Source organism: Salvelinus fontinalis, chromosome 6 (assembly GCF_029448725.1).
Source record: "Salvelinus fontinalis isolate EN_2023a chromosome 6, ASM2944872v1, whole genome shotgun sequence".
In the NCBI taxonomy this organism is placed as follows: domain Eukaryota; kingdom Metazoa; phylum Chordata; class Actinopteri; order Salmoniformes; family Salmonidae; genus Salvelinus; species Salvelinus fontinalis.
The window spans coordinates 49,602,878-49,621,914 of NC_074670.1; the positions used below are offsets into that span (position 1 = coordinate 49,602,878).

The following is a 19,037-nucleotide window of genomic DNA, read 5'->3' on the forward strand; positions in this document are numbered from 1 at the left end:
ATAATAATTATTCTAGCAATCCATGGTAGACGTCCTTCCTATTAACAATGCCTCCCATCCTGCTGATTTGAGCTGCTGAACCGTATATGCACTTGAGATGCGTTTATGGATGAGAAAGTGAACTTGCCATTTCCAAAAAGTTTAGCGGGGATGCTCTGCTTTGTTTGTGGAGAGCTACCATCCTATAGGTTTTAACTCCAACCCTAATGTAGTTACAACTGGGGTTGTAGCGAAAACCTACAAGAAGGTAGTTTTCCAGGAACAGGCTTGGAGTGTCCTGACTTAGGACATCAACAGCCAGCCAGGGTTCCATAAAATAAGCTATAGGCACAATACTTTTTATTGCACATTTTGGCCTAATTAAACTGATGAATTTGGTGATATTCAACTTCAATTCACTGGCACTATGAAGAATAGCTTAACCATACTCATTGATAACCTAATATACTTTTGGTGAATTTACAAGACATTACGAGATACAGATTACCAAGATATAGCTAATGTGCACGGTTCCGACTGTCTGCCTGCCCCGATCTTCCCCGCAAGATTGGGAATCATGCAGGCACACTCTGCCTGCATGACCTGTCTTGGGTTAGATCACGTACAGACAGCGGTTAGAGAACCCAATGGTTGTTTAGCCTGCGCCGCCTTTGGCGAACGCATGTGCTTAGCACGCCTGGAGGGGATGAAGGCCACAGTACTGTCCTCCCTATCTGATGACCATATTCCCCCCTCTGGGGGATGTATCGTCCCCTCAGCATGATACTACCACCACCATGCTTCACCGTAGGGATGGTGCCAGGTTTCCTCCAGACGTGACGCTTGGCATTCATGCCAAAGAGTGCAATGATGGTTTCATCAGACCAGACAATCTTGTTTTTCATGGTATGAGAGTCCTTTAGGTACCTTTTGGCAAACTCCAAGCGGGCTGTCATGTGTCAGCCTTTTTTACTGAGGAGTGGCTTCCGTCTGGCCACTCTATCATAAAGGACGGATTGTTGGAGTGCTGCAGAGATGGTTGCCCTTCTGGAAGATTCTCCTATCTCCACAGAGTAACTTTGTCAGCCTGACAATTGGGTTCTTGGTCACCTCCCTGACCAAGATCCTTCCCCTGATTGCTCAGTTTGGCTGGCAGCCAGCTCTAGGAAGAGTCTTGGTGGTTCCAAAATTCTTCCATTTAAGAATGATGGAGGCCATCCTTCCGAGTGGCACAGCGTTCTAAGGCACTGTATTACAGTGTTATGGCGTCACCACAGCCTGGGGTTCATTACCGGAGTCCCATAGGGCGGTGCACAATTGGCCCAGTGTCGTCCGGGTTAAAGGAGGGTTTGGCAGCGGGGGCTTTACTTGGCTCATTGCGCTCTAGTGACTCCTTGTGGCGGGCCAGGCGCATGCAGGCTGGGGAGTTGCAGCGATGAGACAAGATCATAATCACCAAATTGGGAAGAAAAAGGAAGTCAAAATTACAACAACAAAAAAGAATGATCGAAGCCACTGTGTTCTTTGGGATCTTCAATGCTGCAGAAATGTTTTGGTACCCTTCCGCAGATCTGTGCCTCGACACAATCCTGTCTCGCCGTAATTCCTTCGACCTCATGGCTTGGCTTTTGCTCTGACATGCACTGTCAACTGTGTTACCTTATATGGGTGTGTATCTTGTCCAATCAAATTGACATCCCAAGGATGATCAATGGAAACAGGAGGCACCTGAGCTCAATTTAGAGTATTATAGCAAAGGGTCTGAATACTTATGTAAAAAAGGTATTTCTGTTTTTTTTTTTTTTTTTTTTTTACATTTGCAAACAATTCCAAAAACATGTTTTTCGCTTTGTCATTATGGAGTATTGTGGGTAGATTGATGAGGGAAAACATTTTTTAAATCCATTTTAGCATAAGGCTGTAATATTACAAAATGTGGAAAAAGGGAAGGGGTCTGAATACTTTTTGAATGCACTGTACGTAACCTTCATTCAGCCATTCCTATAGGGAAAATGAATCGGGAAAATAATAGGGTTTTGGAATAAGCGCCAAAAATAAAGCCTAAGGTTAACACAAGCTTAGGAGATGTATACCTTTTGTTCTATGAGATAATATCAGTTAACATGAACTTTATGAATTATGAAGCCTTTATGTTTGTTTTGTTTGTTTGTTTGCCTTTTCTGATTACATAAATGCTTCAAAATTCACAAAAAAATACATTAGCTGATGAAGATTGTCTCATACAACACAACGTATAAGATCTCCTGAACCTGTGTTTACCACAGACCGTTTTTTTGGCCTTCATCCTCCATAGGCTTTGTCCAACGAACCATGGCGGAGTTAGTGATGAGTTAGTGCCTACAAAAAGACGACACTACTATTGCTCTCTATGGCTAGCAGTTTCTTCCCGGCGATAAAAATATATATATATATTTTTTTTGTCATTACTGAATTATTTAAGGCATCAAATCAAACATTAAACCTTGAAAACAATTTATGGTAATTCATGGTGACCTCGTAAACAATTAATTTAGACCCAGCGTTTATTTGAAACAGGCATTTATTTGTTGAAATGTGTGCCCTTGCCTGGCTATTAAAAGGTACAGGCAGCTATTTGAGACTCAGCGTTTAATTGAAGTTTTATGGTATGTCACCTCTGAAGTCAGCACCTGTGGGGAGAGGGCAGGGGCCAGGCAAAGGACACACACACACACATCATGTAGTCAGTGGAAGTTTGACTGTTGCCCCTCAAGCACTTCATGGAGCTTAGCTCACAGACGCATGAATAAAACATGAGCAATTGTTCACCTGATGTGAACGACGCATCGAGAAGAGCGCAGGGCTAGAGTGCTCCAATAACATACTGTATCTGCTCCTGTGCCTTCTACACGGGATAATGACTGCTCATGCTAATGAGGGTCTAATTTCAAAACGCTGAGCTCTTCAGAAACCAACGCAGCAAGGGCAGAGCACCCATAAACTAGTATGTTGTGTGGTATGTTTGAGCAACGGGGAAAGTTACAAAAGACTGTTTGTCATTGAAAGTATAATAGTGTTGGAAGGATAATGATGTGAGACTGGAGGTCAAAATCATTCGGTGGAAGAGGGGGAGGCCGGGAAGGGGGGGGGGCGGTGAATTTAAACGCTTCCTTTCTCCTGTCTGCTTTTCTCGGTGGTCCACATCACGTCTGTGTTCCTCTGGAGAGAAGGACCAGTCAGAGCTGGGAGGGCTGCTGCCACTTTCAGGGGGAATATCTCCATTTTGACAGGTTGTTGCCCCAGCCAGGTCACCCGTGATACAAGTCAGTATTTGACGTCCATCCATGTCTGAGGAGGTCGGGAGATGACGTGGAAAGCAGACACTAGGGGCAACAGTAAGCGCTGTTACCTTCAAGTAGGTTTCGGTTTCATTTGGGCATGGTGGATGAGTGTAAGCATCTGCCTCTGGATCATAAGGTTGCTAGTTTGAATCCAGTGATAGAAAGTTGTTTTTAATCATTTAGTTTTAAGCCTATCCCAAACCTTAACCCTTACCTTAACTATTCGGAGTTAATGCCTAACCTTAACATTTTGGAGTTAATACTTAAACATAACCCTGACCTTAATAATTCAGAGTTAATGCCTAAACTTAACCCTAACCTTAACAATTCAGAGTTATCGTAACCTTCAACACTTCAAAATCTGATGTTTGGAACAACTTAAAAATGTGACTTTTGAGAAACATGGATGAACGTTTCATTCTGACATGAGACTGTGAGAGCTAGTTTGTGGCCCCTACTGTACGTGTGTGTGCACATGGACATGCAGTGGGCGTGCGTGTGTGCATTCGTGTGTGTGTGTGTGTTGTGTCAGCCTTTGCGAGCCTGTCACGGGAGCTCCTTCACTCACTCCAGTAGTGTGTGACAGTTGCAGCTGTGAGGTTGAAGGGGGGGGGTGGCTTGACTCTCATCTCTCTCCTATTTCTCTCTCTTCTCTTTCTCTCCCCTCTCTCACACTTTTTTTCTCCTATGCTCTCTCTTTCCTCTGTCCTGCGTGAGCGTGAGCAAACTCTAGGGCTGCTGGGTTTCTGGCGGCTTGGTCAGCTCAAACTGGTGCCCATTGGGGGGATATGGGATACGGGGCAGTGGAGCATGGAGATAGAGGCACCACTAACCCCCATCAGGCAGCTGCTACAGGAGGAGGCTCCAACTCAGTTCTCTGTGAATAGATAGACATGTGACACACACACACACACACACACGCACGCACGCACGCACGCACGCACGCACGCACGCACACACGCACGCACATGCACGCAAGCACACACACACAAACTAGACCCCCCACACAAACTGGCTGCCCATTCTCTATCTAAGTCTGTGTTGGCCTGGTATTTAGTTGTTCTAGCCAAGGTTGTGTTATAAGGCTGTGTTAGGCTGTGGCATAACACAATTCGCAGCCACAGAGTCTTAAGCCGTGTCCCGGTGGATACTGCCTGTGGTGCGTGGCAGATCTATTCAGGGTGTCACTGTGTGTACCGTTGCATCGTGGTCATTTCAGTACAGTGATTCCTAGATGGGGGATCAGGACTCATCATTGGTTTAAGACTGGACTATGGCATTAGTCTTCTGATAGAGCTTTGGCCAGTAACTTTCTCTGGTCTGGATGGAGAGGAAGGAGGAGAGTATATACCTAATCTCTAGCAGCAATGCAGTTTAACCCATGTGAGAGCTCCAGCACGTTGTTTCTTCTCCAAAGATGAGTGCGTTGTTTCGGCAGAGAGGTCACAAGGCTCCCTTCCCCGTTAATCTTGAGGGGACCATAGGGAAATTCCAAAATGCTTTCGATAGACCACCGCACGAAACTGTAGCCTGTACGTCACTGAAGGTGGGTGATTGAAGCCACTGGCCAGATGGCCTTTTCCTAGGCCTAGTTTGTAGGAGTAGAGGACCAGGTTGGTGGGATGAGGGATGTGCAGCGACAATAAGTTCCTTGACCGGAGAGGGAGCCTCTGTCTCTGTGTCCCCACTGCACCCTCCTCACACTCTCTTCACCAAAGCCATTACTGCATTCCCTCCATTCTCTGCAGGCTATAGACAGGACAAATGTCACTTTGAGAATAGTGTGGAATCCCTCTTAAAATGGAATCAAAGTTTATTGGTCGCGTACACAGTTGTTACAGCGGGTGCAGCGAAATGCTTGCGTTACTAGCTCAATAGTCCAGTATAAATGTCAAACAAGTACACACATAATAATCAAAAACGAATATGATAATTTATGCCGTTTAACAGACGCTTTCATGTAAATCAACTGACATGCATGCGTGTATACAGTTGACATAGGGGTGTTCCCAGGAATCAAACCCACTACCCTGGATTTACAAGCGCCATGCTCTACCAACTGAGCTACAAAGGACCACAAGAACCATAATGCTAAGCCACCACAATGAGTGGGTGTTTGTGTGTGTGCGCAGCAGAGCAGCATGCGTTTTCAATCCTTTCCTCTTGACTTTTTCCACTCTGTTCCCAAATGCACCAAAGAAAAATTCTCCCAGTGTGTTTCTTTCCCGGGTCGACTTGCTGGAAATGACCTAACTACTATACTGCCAGGAAGAAGAATGCGAAGCAGCATTCCCTGGAGCATCTTTTGATGTCAGAGCATTGAGAAGGCCCCTGGATATGGAGCTGAATGATGGCCTCCCAAACTAAACCCTCAACAGCTGGAGACAGCCTTTTTCTTGCTCCTGCTCCAAAACATCTTCAAACGCCCCTAATAATCTGATCATGTATACACTACAGCGCTGCGTGTGTAGGCTTATATTAAAAAAAGGTATACACTTGGGCTCAACGTGAGTTGACATTTGAGTAATTTAGCAGATGCTCTTATCCAGAGAGACTGACATATAACACAGTCGTAGTAGGTCCATTTTTCCCTCAATAAAGGAGTTATCAGTGCATCCAGTGCTATTAGGAAAATATAAGTGCAGGTAACCTTATAACCGTAGCTTCGCTGCATGAGGAAGTTGTGTAATGTTATCGATAGCCGACAACATAATGACTTGGGCATTTCCCCTTTCACCATTGAAATGATGACATGACACCATGAATAGAAAAAAAAATAGAAACAAGAAATCAAGAATGTCAGAACGAATCCACAAGCCAAATAACACTTTATCAGTAATCCAAAAGCAGTCAATGCGTGTATACTGTATATCAAAAAAGATATATTAAGAATGATGTGTACAGAAGTAGATATATAACAGTGAAACATGTCAAGAACCCAGTATATAAATGCAGGCGGTGTGTATAAACAGTGTAACAAGAAATACGGTGGTGTAATAGTAATGGTATTATAGCGAATAGGAACACTGTTGTAGCGCTAGCGTCTGGAGATATTGCCCTGCTGCTTCTCAGATAAGCAGATCTGAGAGAAGTGGTGGCGTTCATACCTGGAGTGTATTATCAAGGTGTTGTACGTACGTGTGTAGACAAGAGTTAGAGCTACTGTCAGTCCTTTGATCAGCCGGCAGTTTCATCTGCGTAGTTAAACAGTTAGTTGTCTTCTGTCTGGGAGATGAGGAAAAAACGGTGTCTCGTCTTGGAATGCATTTGATCTGGTTTATTTCTCATCTTGGGCAAATACGCAGAAGCTTTTGAGTACAATTTGGATAAACCCTGGCCAATGGATGCAAAATCTGTTGAAGTACATTGATGAGCTGCGTTTTGAAATGGTGGTGATTTTAGGAATCGGTGCGAAACTGTTTTTATTCAATACGGTCTAGGTGAGAATCCTTGCCAAAGCAACAAAAGGAATACAGCCTAGTGCTGCAGCATGAGGCGAAGAGCTTACCGGTAAACCTCAGTGCTCCCCACACAGGCTCAGCCCTCTTGGGAAAACAGAAGAGTGCTTCAGCGATCATCAGATACAACACTGAGTCAAGACCGCCAATAGTATATGTCTAGAGATATACCTGTGTTTTGAAGCAGACAGAAAATCATACCCATGTGTCCATTTGTGTAACATGAGTTCATGTAAGTTACCTTACTGAATTTATACTATGTAATTGTTTTGGGGAATATAGTGTGTGTGTGTGTATGTGTGTGTGAGTCTGTGTGTACGAAAGGGAGCAAGTTTGTCCATGATTTTCAGTGGTTTGTGTGTCAAATCAAATCAAGTGAGTTAGTTGTGTGTTAGTTGTGTGTGTGTGTATCTGTGTGTTGTGAGTGCATGCGTGCGTATGTTGGTCTGGTGCTGGTGCTCCTGCCTGACGCATTTGCCAGTGACCATGCCAGTGCCTGTCTCTGTGTCCGTTCTTTGGCCACCGGTCTGGACACAGAGAAAGGAGAGGAAGGCGGAGAGCCCAGGCCAGCCCAGTGTTCCGGCATGACTAACACAAGGCTCCGCTTCACATTGCCTGGAGAAACGCCTTCCTATAAGCCGTAGCCAGGAGCGCAGTTCATCCGCTACTGCTGTTGTTGATGAGCTTTCTGTTGATTCAGCTCAATTTGCCATCAAGTAAACAAACAAAACATGGTCATCCCGCTCCATATCACTCTGTATCGCCATGTGGTGTGTTATTATGGTCCGTCTGTGTACAGTCATAATTGCTCAGCAATATTAGGCTAAGCCGGGGAAAAGGTCCTGTTGGCTGCTCACGTTGCTGGTGATTTTAATAAGGTTCAATCACTGGAGTTCCAGTGAGCCTGTGTGTATTTTAGGTATTAACTGTATCTGAACTCCTATCCACATGTCTGATGAACCATGAAGAGAGACAGAGAGGATTAATCATGCCATCAGTGGATTATACAGAGGAAGAGGAGGAGAGAGAGCGAGATGGTGATTAATACAAGATGGAGAAATTACCCTTGAACAAACAGAGGGCTGTCTCAACAATGAGAGGCAGACAGAAAGGGAGAGAGAGGAGCGACATACTGTATGCCTGTGGATAGGTGATGAGCCTCCTGCGAGTCTAATGCTCTCTCTCTCTCTCTCTCTCTCTCTCTCTCTCTCTCTCTCTCTCTCTCTCTCTCTCTCTCTCTCTCTCTCTCTCTCTCTCTCTCTCTTTCTCTCTCCCCCCTCTCTCTCAAGAGGGAGTGTATTTTGCTTAAAATGTTGACATTGCAACCAAAGTTCTCCCATGACACATTTCAGGCGAAAGTAGTTTTTGGCAAAGCATCCCGGTTGCAGCAGTCTATAGAGCTAGAGAAGCAGCTGTGTGTGTGTGTTTGTGTGTGTGTGTGTGCATGTCTGTGTGTGAGTGGGTGTAGTGTGAACTGAATCCCTGTTGCCTTTCACTTCCAGCAGCAGGGCCAGGTCCCTCTCAGAGCCTCTCCAGTCTGAGAGAAAGGTTTCCGGCTGTGCTGCTGTTGCTTAATGCAATGGAATAATGTACCGAACGGAATCGCTGTTATAAATCTTTCATGCGTCACAGGTTTGGCTGTATGCACGTGTATTTGCCAACACATCCAAGTGTAGACATGTATAAGAGTAGGGCTCTGACTTTATCCTGGTGATGTTACAATGTTCGGGTAAAACGCAGTGCCCTATTCATGAGTGCACATATGAAACGATATGATATGATACCGTACGTTACAATGATAAAGGCTTGTGTGCTAATGTGGGTTTATTCTGTGTTGTGTGTGTGTGTGTGTGTGTAGCTGCGGGACGGCCTGGGTGGCCGGGATGCCACTGTGTGCCCTGCCAGTCCACGGTGGATCCTGAAGGGCAGGAGGACGGAGTGGTGGGGACGGAGTGTAGCAGGCTGGGAGGGCACCACGCGTCTGGAGACATGAACCTCTGCTGGAACGAGATCAAACGCAAGTCCCTCAACATCCGGTAAGAGGCTACTTACAATGGGGTTCAATGGGGTTAGGATTCTGTTTTACATTGGGTTTCAATGGGAGTGTGTTGTGCACTGGGTTTCAATGGGTGAAGAATGTGTTTTACATTGTGTTTTCAATGGGTGTAGGATGTGTTTCACATTGGGTTTCAATTGGTGAAGGATGTGTTTCACATTGGGTTTCAATGGGTGTAGGATGCGTTTTACATTGTGTTTTCAATGGGTGTAGGATGCGTTTTACATTGTGTTTTCAATGGGTGTAGGATGCGTTTTACATTGTGTTTCAATGGGTGAAGAATGTGTTTTACATTGTGTTTTCAATGGGTGTAGGATGCGTTTTACATTGTGTTTTCAATGGGTGTAGGATGCGTTTTACATTGGGTTTCAATGGGTGTAGGATGCGTTTTACATTGTGTTTTCAATGGGTGTAGGATGCGTTTTACATTGTGTTTTCAATGGGTGTAGGATGCGTTTTACATTGGGTTTCAATGGGTGTAGGATGCGTTTTACATTGTGTTTTCAATGGGTGTAGGATGCGTTTTACATTGTGTTTTCAATGGGTGTAGGATGCGTTTTACATTGGGTTTCAATGGGTGTAGGATGCGTTTTACATTGTGTTTTCAATGGGTGTAGGATGCGTTTTACATTGTGTTTTCAATGGGTGTAGGATGCGTTTTACATTGTGTTTTCAATGGGTGTAGGATGCGTTTTACATTGGGTTTCAATGCAAATAAAATGCCATTTACATTAGGCAGTGGGAGAGAATCAACAAAATAACTTAAAGAAAACATATTTCAAAACCATGCTCTCACAACATGCTGTGCAAACATGCGTCTTCCAGTGAGTCCTTCATGCGTCGATGTTTTTGGAGTGTTGATATTTCTAATATCCTCTCTGTACTAGCGTCTCTAACCTGTTAATCTAATTTGTTCACTGCTCTTCCCACAATTAAAAAAACATTGTCTCTATAATGTGCTGTCACGAAATGAAATATTCTCTTCCAACGCCGAGTGGGCCTAGCCATTATGGATAATATGTGGGTTAATACTGATCCCCCCCCCCCCCCCACACCCCCAGTTACACTTGAGAGGTCTGCATAGGCAAAACAATTAGGAACAACTGTAGTACTGCTTTGATGCTTAATTGGAAGGCGCCCATGCCTGGCATATCATTGGTATGTCTTCAATTCAGCTGGCATCCCTTAATTACTAGCTTGACCCCGAACATCCCAATTCATCCAGAGGGGACATAGGAAGGAATATATTAGTGGGGATATTGGTTAAGACAGTTCTCCCTGCAGCGTATTGTAATGAGATCTCTATGGATGTCCTGCAGTGTTAGCACACACGTACGCTTGCACAGACGCACACACACACACACACACACACACACACACACACACACACACACACACACACACACACACACACACACACACACACACACACACACACACACACACACACACACACACACACACACACACACAACACACACACACACACACACACACACACATATACACACACACACACACACACACACACACACACACACACACACACACACACACTCAACCCCTTCTGACATCATTTGGCCCACAGCGAGAGAGAGACAGATCGCTACAACAACAGTCATGAGTGGAGAGCGAGTGGAGCGTGAAAGCCAAGAGATGTCCCCGAGAGATGTGTACAGGACTGAGTGCCAACTCCTGGACAAGTGGAGGTTGGTTTTTATAATGGGTTGTCAGGGTTTGATGGATATGTGGTGTTGGAGCCTCTGTTCCAATGGCAGATATAGAAAGAGGAGGCGGAGGGGGAGAAATTATGGAGTTAAAGTCCTCCTGATGACTAACTGGCCAAGGCCTTTCCTGCTTCTCCTGCTTCTGCCTGTCACCATAGAAACCATACTGCAACCATGGTCCTGTGTAGACTACAGTAGCTTCTTTGTGGCGATCAGCATTCTTTGTGTGTGTAGGCACTGTGCATCAAGAGTATCTGTAAGGCATAATGCTGAATGATTATTACTCACCTACGTTTGAATGCTCTGTGTGTTGAAACACGTGGACAAGCTTCAGTCCCTCGTCACCAAGCTTGGTAATTCACAGAATCTGAAGGTCGACATTAAGAGCGGCGTCTTCTTCTCTCAGTGAGTCGCACCAGTAGAGGTAATTATATTTTCTTCAACAAAAAAAGTCTAATGACTAGACGGAGTGCAGTCTGTCATTTATGTTGTGTTTATTACAGTTTTTTTTACAATCACTTTGGCACTAATTTCGGGACCTTGATGTCATTTTTCAAAACTCTAGACACAAAACTCTCAACCAATGATCAAAATGCAAATTTTTCTAAACTAACACTTTTTCCAATTGCTTGGATACAATACACATCAAGCTAAGATCATTTCTTCATTGAACTAAAATCACCTGTTCAAATTGACACAACTTAACATCAAAGTATTACCATTTCAAAATGCAATTCACACATTAGTTCTGAGATGACTGTCTATTCATTTCATTACAATGATCGAACTATCAATTGATAGAACTGCTCAAAATGATAAGTAACTGTTGCATTACTCTTAATGCATAGTTTTATGGAAACTGACAAACAATATTCAATGTTTAGATCATGAAAGTTTAACGAGATCCATTGACACCAATTACCGTGGAACATGAACCAAATGGACTACATTATCTATGGATGTAATATTTCATCATCATTCTTTATCAGACAATGTTTCTATGGTCCCGTGTACAACTTTTCCAGACCATGTTTTCAGATTTGACATTACTGTACAGTCACCGGCCACTTTATTAGGTACACCTATCTAGTACTGGGTAGGACCACCTTTTGCCTCCACAACAGCCTGAATTATTCACGGTGTTGAACGTTAAGAGATGCCCTTCTGCACACCACTGTTTTAAACAGCTGTTATTTGAGCATTTGTGACCTTTCTGTTAGCTTGAATGAGTCTGGACATTCTCCTCTGATCTCTCTCATTAACAAGGTGTTTTGCCCACAGAACTGCCGCTCACTGAATGTGTTTTGTTTATCGCACCATTCTCTGTAAACTCTAGAGACTGTAGTGCGTAAAAATCCCAGGAAGGCAGCTGTTTCTGAGATGCTGGAATCACCATCAACAATCATACCACGGTCAAAATTGCTTAGATTACGCATCTTGCCCGTTGTAATGTTTGGTCGAACAACATCTAAAGCTCTCTACTCTATATACTCTATATATTGAGTTGCAGGCAGCCACGTGATTCGCTGTTCGAATGTAACCTTCCTTGATGAGCTAAATCAGGTCTGTAGAGCTGATGGCATGACCTATGTCATTGTGTGGGATAATGCCAGGTTCCACCATGCTCAAATGGTGCAAGCATGGTTTCAGGCCCATCCACAATTTTCCACCCTGTGCTTACCCCCATACTCTCTTTTCCTTAACCCGATTGAGGAATTTTTCTCCACATGGAGGTGGAAGGTTTATGACAGGCGCCCTCACGAACAAGCCACCCTTCTCCAGGCCATGGATGACGCATGCAATGACATCATGGCAGACCAGTGTCAGGCCTGGATTCGCCATGCCCGAAGATTCTTCCCAAAATGTTTGGCTGATAAAAACATCCATTGTGATGTGGATGAGAACCTGTTGCCAAATCAACAAGACAGAGTTGTTGGAAATATAGAAGTACAGTAATCAGTCTTTTGTTTTGCTTTTTACAGTAAGCAAGGTGAGGAACACTGCAGTTGATGTTTTACAGTAAGCCAGATGAGGAACACTGCAGTTGACCTTTAACTGTCTTTTCTTTCTTTTTTTACTAATTATTTTTGCTTTGATTCAAAGAAACCTATGTTGTGATTTTATTGTATTTCATCAATAAACTTCATATTTTGTTCAATGATTCCACTGTGTCTGTAGTATTCTCTCTACTAGTCCTTTTACAGTGATGTATTTACATGTAGTAGCATAATGAAACATGTATCACATATTTTGTAATACAATATTTCATGATTGTAGGAACAACTACACAGTGAAACTATCGGTATCTTGTGTGTGGGTGATCAAAATGAATGTTCCTATGGTATTTCATGAGAAATTAGTTATTCATGAGAAATTAATTAGACATGAATGCACAATGCAATGTTTTGAACATTGGACAGGCTGTGTTACAAGTGATGACCGTTTTGAGTTTTGTGTCTAGAGTTTTGAAAAATGACCACAAGGTTCGGAAATTAGTGCCAAAAGTGATTGTTAAAAACTGTATACAGTTGCTGAGGCAATGGTTGGTTGCTTGAGCTTTGTTATGATTAAGACTCAAATCAATGAAGCCACAGCTCCATTTGGTAGGTATTCTGTATACATATCTGTCATAGTGCACTCTAGATGATTACGGATGTGAATGGGAAAAACTTGATTTCCTCAGGCGTGGTGATCAGATGAACTACTACTGCAGGAGGATGCGACACATGAACCCTTCTTACAACGTAAAGTGCCGAGAGCTTGAGGAAAGTGCTACTCGTTTGAACGAGACCATTTTAATGTGTGTGAACAATGCAATCCGAATTACTAACTGAATTGATGGCCGAATGGTTCCAAGCCTTTCAGTCAGGCCCACCTTATTGATCATCCTCTTCATCATCAGGATGCAAAAGTTTATAGAGGTTGTCTTTGTTACGCCCTTGCAACAGTGGGCTATTGTTCTGGTGGTGTGTGTAACACTGACGTACTGTGGCCTGTGGAGAATGCCCTCTGGGGGTGACGTGGGTGGCAGACTGGCACGCTGGGAATGTGTGTACCCGTGGAGGGAGGGAGACATGGCATGGCTGGGATGATTTCAGAGTGCCACCCTCCTGTGCTCTGATCCACTGTGTCTGAGCAAGTCTCTGTATTCTCTGTTCTGTCTGGGTTATAGCAGGGTTCTGTCTGGGTTATAGCAGGGTTCTGGCTGGGTTATAGCAGGCCTCTGTCTGGGTTATAGCAGGGTTCTGTCTGGGTTATAGCAGGCCTCTGTCTGGGTTATAGCAGGGTTCTGGCTGGGTTATAGCAGGCCTCTGTCTGGGTTATAGCAGGGTTCTGTCTGGGTTATAGCAGGGTTCTGGCTGGGTTATAGCAGGGTTCTGGCTGGGTTATAGCAGGGTTCTGGCTGGGTTATAGCAGGGTTCTGGCTGGGTTATAGCAGGGTTCTGGCTGGGTTATAGCAGGGTTCTGGCTGGGTTATAGCAGGGTTCTGGCTGGGTTATAGCAGGGTTCTGGCTGGGTTATAGCAGGCCTCTGGCTGGGTTATAGCAGGTCCTCTGGCTTGGTTATAGCAGGCCTCTGGCTGGGTTATAGCAGGCCTCTGTCTGGGTTATAGCAGGGTTCTGTCTGGGGTATAGCAGGGTTCTGGCTGGGTTATAGCAGGGTTCTGGCTGGGTTATAGCAGGGTTCTGGCTGGGTTATAGCAGGCCTCTGGCTGGGTTATAGCAGGCCTCTGGCTGGGTTATAGCAGGCCTCTGGCTGGGTTATAGCAGGCCTCTGGCTGGGTTATAGCAGGCCTCTGGCTGGGTTATAGCAGGCCTCTGGCTGGGTTATAGTAGGCCTCTGGCTGGGTTATAGCAGGCCTCTGTCTGGGTTATAGCAGGGTTCTGTCTGGGTTATAGCAGGGTTCTGGCTGGGTTATAGCAGGGTTCTGGCTGGGTTATAGCAGGCCTCTGGCTGGGTTATAGCAGGCCTCTGGCTGGGTTATAGCAGTTCTCTGGCTGGGTTATAGCAGTTCTCTGGCTGGGTTATAGCAGGGTTCTGGCTGGGTTATAGCAGGCCTCTTGCTGGGTTATAGCAGGGTTCTGTCTGGGTTATAGCAGGGTTCTGGCTGGGTTATAGCAGTTCTCTGGCTGGGTTATAGCAGGGTTCTGTCTGGGTTATAGCAGGCCTCTGGCTGGGTTATAGCAGGGTTCTGGCTGGGTTATAGCAGTTCTCTGGCTGGGTTATAGCAGGCCTCTGGCTGGGTTATAGCAGGCCTCTGGCTGGGTTATAGCAGTTCTCTGGCTGGGTTATAGCAGGGTTCTGGCTGGGTTATAGCAGGCCTCTTGCTGGGTTATAGCAGGGTTCTGGCTGGGTTATAGCAGGGTTCTGTCTGGGTTATAGCAGGGATCTGGCTGGGTTATAGCAGGGTTCTAGCAGGCCTCTCAGTAGTTTTTTTCTCACTCTTGTCCCTTTCCATCATCCTCGCTCTCTCTCTCTCTCTCTCTCTCTCTCTCTCTCTCTCTCTCTCTCTCTCTCTCTCTCTCTCTCTCTCTCTCTGTAGTTCTCTCTCTCTCTTTCTTTCTCTCTGTAGTTCTCTCTCTCTTTCTCTCTGTAGTTCTCTCTCTTCCCCCCTCTCTTTGTATGTCCCTCCCTCCCTCCTCTCTCATATCCTGGCAGTGCCCTCTATAGTCAGTCAGTGTTAACTACAGTCAGTGTTGTGCCCCACTTTATCCTCCACCAGCTCTTCCCTGCAGTATCTCCTGGCTTGGCCTAGCCCCTACAGGCTCTGTTGCGCTCCAATTACATGATAATGATAATGATTCCTGAATAGACCTTCTATCCAACATTAGTTCAGGGTCAAGTGTGAAAATAGCCCTCGGGCCAATGGGATAGTAGAAGTGGGAAGAATTTAAATATTATTGGATCATTCAGACATCAATCATCTAGTCAGTTGGTGTGGGTGGGATGTCATTGTCAGTAAATATAGTTTCTTTAGTGTCAGAATTAGGTTTTTGGTAGCCTCAGGGGGTTGTGTTTAAATGTTCTTATTGGTTCCCTAATGAGTTGCCTCGCTTAACCATGTTTGTCGATTCGCCTGTCTCGTTCTACTCGGGCAAACTAGAGTGTGTAACTGTACATAATTCCTGTTACTGCTTGGGAGAGTATCATTGGCGTCATACGGGTAGTGGAGGGGACGGGAGATGAAGTTTAAGAGAAACGGAGGGGACACAAAAGCATCTTTTGGGAATGGTGCCATGCAGGCTCGTAGCGGGGTGGAACACTCAACAGGGAATTAGGGAGCCATTCATTATTTAATATTATAAACCGGGACTTGCGATCCCTGGATGCTGATTGGCTGTAAGACGTAGTATATCAGACTGTATACCACGGATATGACAAAACATTTAGTTATACTGCTCTAATTACATTGGTAACCAGTTTATAATAGCAATAAGGCTCCTTGTGGGTTTGTGATTTATGGCCAATATACCACAGCTAAGGGCTGTGTCCAGGCACACCGTGTTGCGTCGTGCCTCAGAACAGCCCTTAGTCGTGGTATATTGGCCATATACCACGGGTATGACACAAAACAAATTGTTTACTGTTCTAATTATGTTGGTAACTAGTTTATAATAGAAATAAGGCAACTCTGGGGTTTGTGCTATATGGCCAATATAACACGGCTAAGGGCTGTATCCAGGCACTCTGCATTGCGTCGTGCATTAGAACAGCCCTTAGCTGTGGTATATTGGCCATATACAACAACCCCATGGGTCTTATTGCTTAAAAACACCAGGCCACTCGCTGTTCGTTGTGTAGATTCTAGGAATGAAACTGGACAGAGCTGTGTAGGAGCGCTCTTCGTCGGGTGGTGCAAAACAAATCACACGCTCTTGGTGAGATTAGAAACAAAGTGGAGGAGGTTAGGTTTTGGACGACCACAGCGTCTCTGTGAATTGCCGGGAATTCACTGATGTGCACAGTAATGTAGCATCTTAATTTGAGCCAGTTTGCTACAGCAGGAAACGAGGCCTGCAGCAACAAGAAATGTGAATTATTATGTGGATTATAATTAATTAGAAAGCCAGTGTGAGGGTTTGTGCACAGGCTAGAAAGAAAAGTGGCCAGTGTGTGAGAGAGAAACTGTACAGCTCTGTAGAGTTCAAGAAGTATTCGCACTCAAAACCATGAAAAGGAATAATCCAAGGAGGCCGAAATGCAAAAATACTATAATTAATTGAATCCATGCTCAAAAGAATACAAAGAGTGAAAGTGAAACGTGCTAATGAAAATCAAAAAGGAACAGAGCATACGTTTCGGCCTCATACCATTCATTTTTTATTTTGGTACGGGTTGATTTTGTTAGGGAAAATCAAGTCTGAAATTTCGAAGTGGAAATTACAAACTTCAGAAGCCTTTTAATCCTCAAATACTCTAGAAGTATAACATGGAAAGTTCTCCTGCAACAGGATGATCAAAATAAGATCCTACACCTGTACCAGGAAGCAGACACACAGGCAAGCACACACACAGGCAGACACACAGGCAAGCACACACACAGCCCCCCCCCCCCCCCCCCCACTGAATGCATGTGTGTTGGGAGAGGGGGCTAGTCTCAGCTTGTCTCTGTGTCAATTTAACCAGCAATAGAGCCCTCACATCTACCTGCCAGACTGTGTTACCTTCAAGTGTCTCTCATTCCCAGAAGACCCTGCACAGCCTTTTCATCTATTGCCTACAAGTTGTCCTTGACATCCTCCACATCTGTGTGTGCCTGCTCCATACGTGTGCACCTGAGCCTACACTCAGCGAGCATGTCATTTAATACTACATACTGTATACGGTATAATAGCATGTTTCAATGTGTGTGTCATCAAGCATGTGCACCTCTGTGCATTTTTGCATAACCTACACGTGCGTGTGTGCGTGTGCGCATGCACGTGCGTGTGTGCGCACGCCTCAGTGTGTGTGCCAGTTTGTACTCAACAAGAGTGTGATTCACACAGAGAGCCAGTGAATGCAGGTTAAGGAGGGAGGTGAGTCACTGGAGCACTATGGAGAAGAGAGAGGCTGTCTACATATTTTAAGACTTTGGGCTCCCCAGCCCCGCTCCCCATAGTCCCTAGTCTCTGCCTCTGCCTCTGCCTCTGCCTCTGCCTCTGCCTCTGCCTCTGCCTCTGCCCGTCTCTGCCCCAGTTTCTGCCCCAGTCTCTGCTCTAATCTCTGTCTTTGCCTCTGCCCCAATCGCTGTCTCTGTCTCTGTCTCTGCCCCAATCTCTGACTGCCTCTGTCTTTGCTTTTACCTCAGTCTCTGTCTGTTTTTTAAAAACATTTAGTTGAAAGCCTCCAAGTGCAACTGAGGTCAACACCCTTGCCTGTTATGAAATATCTGCAAGGGTAATGGGGAGGAGGAGAAAAGACACAAGTCTCAAAGACAATGCTCCTGACACAAACCGCAGGCACGCTTTCCTCCTCTCTCTCTCTCTCTCTCTCTCTCTCTCTATCCCTCTCTCTCTCTCTCCCTCTCTCTCTCTCTCTCTCTCTCTCTCTCTCTCTCTCTCTCTCTCTCTCTCTCTCTCTCTCTCTCTCTCTCTAGCTCTCCCTCTCTCCCTCTCTATCTCTCTCTCTCTCTCTCTCTATCTCTCCCCCCCTCTCTCTCTCTTCCCCCCTCTCTCTCTCTCTCTCTCTCCCTCTCTCTCTCTCTCTCTCTCTCTCTCTCTCTCTCTCTCTCTCTCTATCTCTCTATCTCTCCCCCTCTCTCTCTCTCCCTCTCTCTCTCTATCTATCTCTCTCTCTATCTCTCCCCCTCTCTCTCTCTCCCTCTCCCTCCCTCTCCCTCCTTCCTAAAAAAAATACTTATGCATTAATGAATCGCTGAACCACAATGCGACCTCCTCACGATAATCCCCCAACCTGATTTCTATTTCTATTTGTCCTTTATTTCCATCCTTGGTGACACTGAAGCAAGGAAGAAATGTGACGTTTAGTGTCTGCCGCCGCAGCCCATGTTGTACAGAGGCGAATCACTTCCTTTCGTTTTCTTTTTTTGTGATCATGTGTTGTTTTTGATCCTGATGGAGCGGGTTCTATTTGTCCTGTGTGGAGGAAACAAGCCAGTCTGTCTACCTCACGGCCCAAGTGACTACACATACCAGCTACACGTCTCATTAGGCCATTGTTATTGATGACCTTTAGCCCTGTCATGAAACCTGATGGCTCATATTGAGCCGATGGGCTGATACGTGCCCACAGTTACGCGTATACGTATGCGCGGGTGCACGCGCACACACTTAGGTCTACATAAACAGACACGCATACACACACAGGTACATACACATTTTCTCTCTTCTCTCTCTCTTCCTCCCCCTTTACTTGTCTCCCTCCTTGGCATCTGCCATCTCAATGCAGCAGAAAGCGTCCATAACTAATCCTAGTGTGCTCAACGGGGATGAAATACCTCCAGGCCTCGTCGGTCGCCATACCTTCTCTACTGACAGCCCAGCTCAGCTTATCC

At 45.2% G+C, this 19,037-nt stretch overlaps 1 protein-coding gene across 3 annotated transcripts in view; it reads left to right on the forward strand.

Moving 5' to 3' along the window:
• Positions 1-19,037, forward strand: part of LOC129858013 (dystrophin-related protein 2-like) — a 199,512-nt gene that overhangs the window by 90,219 nt on the left and 90,256 nt on the right. For 2 of the 3 annotated variants that reach the window (XM_055926858.1, XM_055926859.1), the window contains exon 1: positions 10,355-10,522. In XM_055926858.1, coding sequence (XP_055782833.1) covers positions 10,434-10,522 — 89 coding nt within the window. In that variant the 5' untranslated portion in view covers positions 10,355-10,433. Of the gene's footprint in view, positions 1-8,615; positions 8,794-10,354; positions 10,523-19,037 lie in introns of those variants that run through there. The other variant, XM_055926860.1, reaches the window with a different exon arrangement.